The sequence below is a fragment of the Mastomys coucha genome, unplaced genomic scaffold (assembly GCF_008632895.1).
Source record: "Mastomys coucha isolate ucsf_1 unplaced genomic scaffold, UCSF_Mcou_1 pScaffold15, whole genome shotgun sequence".
Lineage (NCBI taxonomy): Eukaryota > Metazoa > Chordata > Mammalia > Rodentia > Muridae > Mastomys > Mastomys coucha.
This window is the reverse complement of record NW_022196897.1, coordinates 45,017,361-45,027,108: the sequence shown is the minus strand read 5'-3', so window position 1 is coordinate 45,027,108 and position 9,748 is coordinate 45,017,361. Positions and strand designations below refer to the sequence as shown.

The 9,748-nt window shown below is 40.4% G+C and overlaps 1 protein-coding gene across 1 annotated transcript in view; it reads right to left on the bottom strand.

Moving 5' to 3' along the window:
- Positions 1–9,748, bottom strand: part of Galnt5 (polypeptide N-acetylgalactosaminyltransferase 5) — a 40,892-nt gene that overhangs the window by 2,065 nt on the left and 29,079 nt on the right. Inside the window, exons 7-9 of the mRNA XM_031373382.1 lie at positions 8,856–9,179; positions 4,780–4,860; positions 2,087–2,248 (exon numbers count right to left, since the gene is read on the bottom strand). Coding sequence (XP_031229242.1) covers positions 2,087–2,248; positions 4,780–4,860; positions 8,856–9,179 — 567 coding nt within the window. The remainder of the gene's footprint in view (positions 1–2,086; positions 2,249–4,779; positions 4,861–8,855; positions 9,180–9,748) is intronic.

Sequence of the window (9,748 nt, the reverse complement as noted above, 5' to 3'; positions counted from 1 at the left end):
ATTTTCTTTATTTACATGCGAATTTCTCCTTTTCTTATTTTATTTTCTTTTGCCTTTTTCTTTTGGAGGGGAACCTGGGAAAGGAGATATTGTAAATAAAGAAAACATCTAATAAACAAATAATAAAAACACACAAACAAACAAAAAAGGCCAACCTAAGATGAACTCAGACCTCTAAAGTGGATCTGACTCCTCTCTGCTTTTTTAGGAATTTTTCTAAAATGATAGCAAGGGACTTAGGAGAATTTGTATGATAATTGTCAAAAGATAAAGAAAAAGGAGAGAGACACACAAACACAGAGAGAGAGTAGGGTAGAGAGAGGGGGGAGAGAAAGAGGGGGAGAGGGGGAGAGCAGGAGGGGGGAGGTAGGGAAGTAGGTAGGTAGGGAGAAAGGGAGGGAGAGAGAAAGTCAATTACAGGCTATTCATCTTTGGCCTTCTACACATATCTAGACACAGAGGGGCTGAAATGCAGAAGGCAACCATGTAGCAAACCACACATTCCTAGTTTCTGCTATCTTAGTTCCTAACCTTTTCCAAATTGGCTTCCTGTGTAAGATCTACTCTTACATACTGCCTCACTGTAAATCCTGTCCAACATTCACTTGTGCACACAAAGTACATTTTGATTTCCATTGTCCCCCTTTCCTTCCGGCCCCCTTGTGTGGCACTTTTGTTGCAATGTGTTAAGGAAGCAGGGGTGGGTTGTAATTTAGTTGATAAATATTCATGAAATTTTCCCAAAAATATGAAAAATAAAAGTCAAAGTTTTTATATTAATCAATCTCTATTTGGTACTACCAGCTGACAATAATCAGAATCAGTAAAGAGAAAACACACACACACTGTACACACACACACACACACACACTGTACACATACACACACATGTGTGTTAGGACATGTGTGATACCCACAAAATAAAATGAGCTTTGATTGAGGCCAACTCAATATAGAATCATGATTTCTATATTGTTGTTGCTTTATGGCAATATTTTTTGGTTCTTTTCTGTTGCTGTGATAAAATACCAATAAAAACAACTTGAGGGACAACAGTTTATTTCAGCTCACAGTTCAAGATGACATCCCACAACCCCTCAATGGATGGGGAGTTTCCGAGTGTCAGTAGTTTTGTGGGGCTAGTCACATTTCATGAACAGAGATTAGAAGATCAATGTTATATAGTTCTCAGCTCACTTTGCTGCACCCAGCCTAACATCTCCTTCTAAGGAATAGACTCATTCAAGAGGAAGCTGGGTCTTCACACACCAATTAACATAATCAAGACAGTCTCCCCTAGGCAAGCTCCTGAGAGAACTGTAGCCACAACACCAGTGCCTGCAAGACATTCAGTGGCTGCATGCTAGTGGGAAAGCAGAAATTTGAGAAGACAGTCTTGAGACTATTCCTAGCATCTCAAGATTCTAAGAGAAAGCTTATGACCTTGAGTCTGCTTCATACAGGACTGGGAGACACTGAGTGGACCTTGAGACTGAGTGTAGCAGCACTGGGGTAGCTTGTTAAGATAACCACTGCGGTGTAAACATTCTCAGCCAGGTGATGTGTTATCACCAAATCGGGCAAGAGACACACAGTCGCCCTCTCTTAATCAGTCCCTGCTGTGGACAGCCCTATCTGTAGACCCACATGGAGGTGAGGAAAAGACCTCTTTCCTGGAAAGAGGGCAGAAAGGGGAACTGGAATCACTCTAGACAGCAACGTTTGTAGAAAGCATAGTTTCTTGCTTTTTCTATGTACTCCACCTCTACACTCCTCGTAACGCTTGGGAATAAGTTTCAGCAATACCCATGACATTGTTGTCTGATTTAGATGAATGTTAGCATCTAGGATGTTACCAATATGACGGGAAGAAAGAGGCACCTTTAATTTAAACCACTGAGTTGAAAAAAAAAAGAGCAAGCAAAATTAAATGGTCTTCATGCCCCTGAGTGAAACTTCACACAATCTCTATTGTTACAGACAGCATTTAAGGCTTCCAACAGAGGAGATTGATAAAGCAAGTTTTATGTTCCCTTTGACTGAAAGTTGACTTTGTGGTCAAGGGTGGCACAGGTATTTTGCTTACCAGTTCTGGATGAAAGGCCGATGCTGATTTGTGCAGCCATTTAAGCCTGTTGTTTCTGTTATCACAAGGGTACAGTGTCAGGGATCCTTTATCAGGGATGGGTGCCACACACCACTCTCCGTGCTTAATAAGTCTTACCCAGGTATAATTAAATTGTTGAAGCTGTAGGGAACAACGGGAACAGGAAAGACCATCCAGTTAGCAAGCAGAGGCAGAGGAGGTTGCCAAACCTTTTATTAAGAATAAGTGAGACCATGGGCACTCTGACCCAATGAGGTATGTGCACTATTTTACCTGCCCACTGTCATATTTTCCATTTTACTGTTGGACAGAAGGACTATGTCTGTGAGTTTCAGTAATTATTTTCATGTGTCTAGCATACAGTACACTCTTAGTAAATATCACCGAAAGCAGCGTATGTTGTTAGTACACTAAGTCACAATAGCTTTGCCTTTGTTATGTAGTCTAGGAAAGCCCTAAAATCACTATTTTCTTGACTCAGCCTCTCTAACAGCTGGAATTATAGGCCTGTATCACTATGATGGGCTCCAAGTTAAGACTTAATTTAGACTACAAGGCACACTAAAGAAAAGGTAGCAAATCTTGCCACTCAAAGAATAGTCGCTGAGTCAGTATCCTACCACCCAGACAGTAGTGAGAAATGCTGGAACTCAGCCGCACTATAGACCCTGTAAGTCAGTCTCACCTAAGAAACTCCCCAGATGATTTGTGTGGGTATCAGTGTCTGAGAATTGTGATAACAGACTAGGAGGTTATATAGTTACTAAGATAAGCTGAACATTACTGTAGAAAGGTTTTAAAGGCAGTGGTGGAGCACACCTTTAATCCCAGCACTTGGGAGGCAAAGTCAGGTGGATTTCTGAGTTCAAGGATAGCCTGGTCTACAGAGTGAGTTCCAGGACAGCCAGAGCTACACAGAGAAACCCTGTCTCGAAGAAAAAAACCACACACATACAACAACAGCAACAACAACAAAAAGTAAAAATCTAAGCAGACTTGTAGTTAAAGTAAGGGACAGGAATTGAAGGTGAAGCTAAGGTTTTCATTTCTTCTGAGTTGTTTTAGATGAACACAAGTCTAGTGTTAAACCTTATCAATTCTGACCCAATCAAACTAACTTCCTCTACATTCCTGTCTTTTTTATTATTCAAACAAACCACTGGCAAGAGAAGCTCAAAAGGTTCAGGAGGGCCAAAGTATGATGGAGTTTTCTAGTAGAAGGTGGCTCTATTACTCACACTTTGGTCCCCACTTCTCAACTCACTGGTATTCAAGAACAGAAGTTGGGTTTTTGATGAAATATTGATTTTACAGGTATACCAAGTTCCTAAAAACAAAGGTGTACATTATTGAATATTTTAATATAGTTCAAACTAATTCTGTAGTTGGTTTTTCTATAATTTATGACATTCTCCACTGTGAATTGTTAATAAGAAAAAGTTATTTCTTTCAGTTGATTCTTTAAACATATCATCTTCCCTCTTTCCTAATTACGAAAATGTTTCCTTTGCTTCAGGTTTATGATCCACAGAAGATTTACTCTGACAGACATGCCTTCTATTCTAAGGGCAACTTAGGAATAAGATGTCGAGATGGGGTGTGCTTGAAAGGACAAGCCACAATGCTTAAATCAGGACAAAGAAATAATTCAGCAAGCCAAGGACATCATTTCGAAAGGATCTGTCTAGGAAAGTGTGATCTTCAATCTGGGGGGATGATTAATACACATGAATTAGTGTTCCCACGAGTCCAATTTAGCATCTAAAGTAGATGCTATTCTCAACTGGGGTGCAGGTGCTGAAGAGGAGGATGCAATCCCTTGGAGCTTGCTTACCACACAGCAAGAGTAGTCCTTTCTGTTTTCCTGGCCCCACACCCTTTCCCATTCACTGTGCTCTGATTTTTGTGGTCATTTTATTGAAAGATTTTTTTCATCAAGGATTGTGGTTTATGGAATGTCTCCTTTAAAATTCAGAAGAAGGGGAAAAGTTGGGGACAGGAATCGAATCAGAAAATAAAGCTGAGTCCTCAGGATGCTCAAAAACATGGTTTCTATATTATCTGTTGATAAACTTTTAAATTTCTTAGTATAGTTATATGTATGTATGTATGTGCGTATGTGATACATAGGCATGTATGTCACAGCTGGTTTGTGGAAGTCAGAGGAGTAGTGTGGAATTGATTCTTTCAGTACACATTCATGGAGGTCTCAGGGATTGAACCCATTGTATAGCAAGCCCCTTTACCCACTGAGCCATTTTGCCAGCTGTATTTTGGGCATTTTGTCTTTATCACTACATCCAACATCTACAGAGCACCCACCATTAGATAGTGCTTATCGGTCCCTGTGTGTTGCCAATTAATTTCAGCTTTAGAGACAGGCACTATCTTCACTGCCTCTTACAAAAAAGTTTAAGACTTTGTGTATGTTGAGCTAGTTTGGCATGGATAAAAGCCAAGAATAAATCCATCACGGAGCCAGGACTTCAGTAACAACTTTTTCTGTTATTGCTTCTCTGTTGAGTAGCACTTCCTTGTACCAGGCTATTGATTCCACTGGCATCGAGAAATCTATGGATTTCTCCTGGATGGAGGTCAGTTGTCATGTGAGTATGAAGCATGTCTATCACTATAGCCAATGCGGAGAGACAGAGAACCCAGGCTGAGCCTACCTGGCTGCTCCCATCACAGTCCTCGAGGATGGCTGTGATATTTTCAATGGAAACACACTTGCCCAAGGCCATATTAATAAGCTACGAGGCAAAATACAAAGTGAGCATTAAGGACTGACATATCTTAATCAAAAAAACATTACATTCAGACACATTTTGAAGATACAAAGTAGAAGATCATAAGGTTAAAAGATGGTCGATAGATTAGCAAAAGTCTGCACTATATGATTTTCTTGGTCACTTCTCTAACAGAGACACAATGTCACTTTGTCACAGCACAGCTGTCAGTTTAAGCCTGTGATTTCAGTCCCAGTGGCAATGAGTGTTAGCTTGTCATTAACTCTTTGCTAGAATGGTGAATGAAAATGAGCAAAAGTTGGAACAGACAGTAAGGATTTGGGAGGGGGAGGGCTTGAATTGATCTCAATGCATATTTTAAAAGTCAGTGTCCACACCTTCAATTTCAAGCCAGGAATTAGAGGCTATGTTCTTTGGCTGACCCCTCTAAGTTATCTGATCACTTAGGTACTGAATCATAGATAAATTGAGTCCTTCAGGGAACAGCAGATTCCAGCTAATTCCCTGGCAGACTCTTTCTAATGACTCAGTCATGCTACGACTCATTACAGGAAAATCACGAAAGCTAAAACAGAGCCAAACATGAGGGACCTCTCTGGCAGACTGGAGTTTTTAATGGATTTGCAGGGTCAAATATGGAAGAAACTTTTTCTCGGTCATCATTTAATGCAGACAGGGTTGATTCCTTTGACGTGTTGGGCAGGACTAACAAGATGGTAGGTTAATAATGCAATTTAGGTTTTTCAATTTACTGGGAGTGTAGAGGGGGAATTATATGCATCCCATGAAAGCCAGATAAGCTTGTGAGATAGTGAGCACATTTGTGTTCTTTCAATACAGAGCACAGAGCTCCAGTTCTGGAGTGCTGCAATAATAGAGGCCACGTTGGCTTCAGGCTCATCAGATTTTGAAGAGGGGTGTCTAGTCCATTGGTTTGTACTTGTGAATGCATAGCTTAGCTTGAAGATAAGTGGGGAATTGTGTGTGAGATCAGAAATGCAGAGAGAAGCCCGAGAAGGATTACTGCAATCTTGGTAAGTAGGAAGAATGTCCCCATAGAAACAGATGGGGATTGGTGTGGGCATGTGGGGTATGTGAGGTGTGGGTATGAGCGAGTCAGAGCTGGAACTGAGCTGCCCCACGCAAAGACCACCTTCTGCCAGTGGGTTCTAGGAAAAGCCTTGATCTATTAGCACAGGGAGAAAACATGGAAGTTACATTCTTTCTGAGAATCTAAAACCTTACACTGACCTTCGTTTGGGTTTGAAATAAAAAATGTGATCTACCTGCTAGGGCTAGGAACCCTCACTGACCTTCTAGGAATATAAACAAACAGCAGTTTTATTGGTTGGAAATCTCTACAGCGTCTGACACGGGAACACAAAGAAATTCTAGGACAGACCTCCATTTTTTAAACGAATCTTCAAAATGTTCCATTCACAGCTTAAAATGGCAAATACATCCACATCCACACCAGTAGGTCTGAGCAGGGGTAGCGTGGAGAACCGAGCAATGGCACTCTAAGTTCAGGGAGCACAAGGCACAGAACAATTTTATAGTTCAAAGGAGGAAATCAAAACCCTAATTGTTCTTTGGATTCTAACAGAGAAATAAGTTCCATGTCCTCAGGGCTCATTCAGAAATCCTACCACAAAGTAAGTTTGGAAAACTCTGGCTCCAGTACAGCTAAGCAACTTGCCTACCCTAGAGCCTCTCAGAATCTTCCAGAACTCAGTTTTAGGCTCAGGAGAGTGTTTCCTTTCCCAGATCTACTTTACTCTGCACAGCTAGCACTACCCAGAATATGGTTTAGGGAGCCATTTATGTACTTTTTTTTTTCATTTATGTACTTTTGTTGTTGCTATTGTTTTGTTTTGATTTTAAACTGTCCCTTTCTGCAGGCTGAGGGAAAACATCTTCTCCCTGGTCCTTCATGCAAACTATTTCATGTTAAAAAAAAAACACACAAGTACTGAGTACATTTTATATTTTTTTGTGTGTTGAATAATTTCATTTTCCCAATGTCAAAGGTGGAGATTCCTAACACTTACTTACATAATTGTTAAATTTTAGGATTAGCTGTTTGCTAACAATGTACTCATTTTAAAAACGCAGTGTTGATGAGGTTGTTTATTGATTTAAAATATTACTTACTTTGTGAGAAATTACAACAAAAATAACATTGATTGGGCATAAATTTCAAGGTGTACAGGTTAAGTGATTGGAAAATGTGAATCAAGAAACAAACAGATTTTAAAATTTTACAACTTTTTCCTGATTGTCATGGTCTACTGAATTATATTCGGTTATTAACTGGAAAAAAAAAACAACTCAAAAATGTGAATGGTAATAACACTATTATTGTCAGAAGAAAGCAAATGGTATCTTCATTAATTTTTGTCTGCTTGAGGCAGAAAAGAGAACAGAAATACAAAAAAAATGGTCTGGTGAAATCGGGTGAAATGTATACACAGCATTTCATACTTTAGGGTGCAGGCATCTGCAGGCCATGTTGTGTGAGGAGGAGAGCTTTACAAAGATCAGTGGCAACTTACAACGGAACCAAAAGATAGTTTGATTGCACCCTCTAGTGGCTAAAGTTCAGTAGTGCTACTGTTCCGATTCTCTGGAGAAATGTATAGAGCCGTTTGGTGGCCATCCTTGTTTGGAGGATGGACTGTAAACATTAAGTGATGTGTTTGATGTGACAAAGGCGAATATGTCCTTTCTATTTAGTTGTCTAAAGTAGCAGATATCTACTTTGACCCACTCCAAATCCTGCTGTACTCTTGGGAGCTGTTCACAACTGTTACAAATAAGCCAGGTTACATGTATTTCTTGGTTAAATTTTATAAAATCAGAACAAATATTCAGAATGCTTTCCTGTTTTTAATACCGTCCCTAGATTTCTACAGTAGGGACAACAGCATCTTTTTTTTTTTTATCAAGTCTTCGTTATCAGGAGATTTGACAGTCTGGGGAAAGGGCTGGTTCATACTTTTATTTCCTAGGAAGAGCCAGAGACCACAGTTCTACTAACAGTCAAGTTAGAGAGCTTCCTGAACATGGGGCTGGGGCTATGTGTGGAAGCATGAAAAAAGTGAGACTAATCACAAACGTAAACATGAGCTCAAGTGGAGGACTGGCTTGTCACAGGCCATCACAGGAATCAGCACTCCTGGGTGGACTCCAGGCTTTCTTTGCCCCAGGGTCTCAGTTTCAAGTTTCCCTTTGCAATGTGCCCCATTCAAACTATTTGCCTCAGTTTACCCTTTGTGAAACCTCCTCTAGTGCCTTGACTATTTTTATTATTTTCAACCTCTCTACAAAAGTTTTTTAGAACCCAATTAGAGCCTGTATTTCCCCCGTATTTAAAGCTTGTATTCAACCCCACTGAAGAAGGAAGGAAATATAGAAAGAAAATTACTCACAAGGCTCTACATGAACTGACTCTCCCTTCTCTACCTATGTTTCGCCATTTATCCCCTGACAGTACCATTAACCTCGACGTATCTTGATTGCTCCAGCCTGTCCTGAGTTGTGTAGCAGCTGTGTCTCCACCCCGACTCTTGCGGAGCTGGGTGGACACTATGTCACAGACCTGGAGTTTAGTCTTCTGACAGGATTTCTTGACAGCATACATTTAAAAGGTATCAGCACTCCTAGCCCATTCCTTTATAAGAGACATTGTGTTCTGTATCCAGACTTTGTTTTCTTATTATCCTGTTCTCTATTCAGTGTCAAATTCCAAAGAGGAGATGAAGCCTACATCCTGACATACTGCCTGGTCTCTTGTATGCAGTATAGATATGTGATATTTAGTTATCAGTCATCATAACATATGATAGATTTCCTCAGATTTACCTCTAACATCTCTCATCTATCTATACTCTCTCTTTGTGGCATCCATGCCTGCTGCTTAAAGTATAATATGTCATTCTCTTCTAAGCATGCTTGAAGGAGCTTGTTATTTTATCAAAATGGCCATGTAAACTTACCACACCACTAGCTCTCACAACGGGAGCCTTCAAGTCAGGAAAGACATTGTTCAAGTACCACTTGAAACTTTTGCATTTCAGCTTCTTCCGCAGCTCCCTTTGCTGGGTAAGGTTGCCCACATCCAGCCCTTGGTCTATGAGGTGATCCCCATGGCCATAGAAGAGATCCTTGTATTCATCAAGCCAGACCTCAGCAACTCGCACCAGATTCCGTTCCACCGTCTTCATACGGTCTTTGGGGAATGAATATGGATTGTCATTTCTGAATATGTGGCCCACTCTGGAACAGGGAATGATCTCGATTTCACCACCACACATCCAGACCTGGGAATGAGTCAGTAATAAGTGCCAATTATCAAGTGGTGCTTCACAAATCATAGGCAATTAACAATGCCACAGAACTATCTGGGGACACCCCCCCCAACTCCTGTCTGCTAAGAAGTACTTGCAACTTAGAAAAGCATTTTCACAGAAGAAAAGAAAATCCAAAAGGCTTATTTAATTTTGTATATGGCGGACTGCTTTCTGATCCATGAATCAAAAATTCCCTTTCCTAAACATCTATGCAAATTTCTCTTCATCTCTTTTCTAAAAAACTCTTTATAGAACCCCAAAATATAAAATATGTCACATGTGTTCCTGTTTGGATTGAATCAGGAAGTTATTAGTGTTATATTTTATAAAAAGAAAGAGAGACTGGGGATATGTTCGGTGTTTGGAGGAATGAGGTGCCTCTGTGGGCCTAGCTGAGGCATCCCTTCCCCCTGAGGGTACCAGCCACACAAAAGTATAGTAGTATAGAATAGAGTTTATTCAGGGATGGAAAGCAGAGTTCAAAGAAAGGAAGGGAGAGAGAGAGAGAGAGAGAGAGAGAGAGAGAGAGAGAGAGAGAG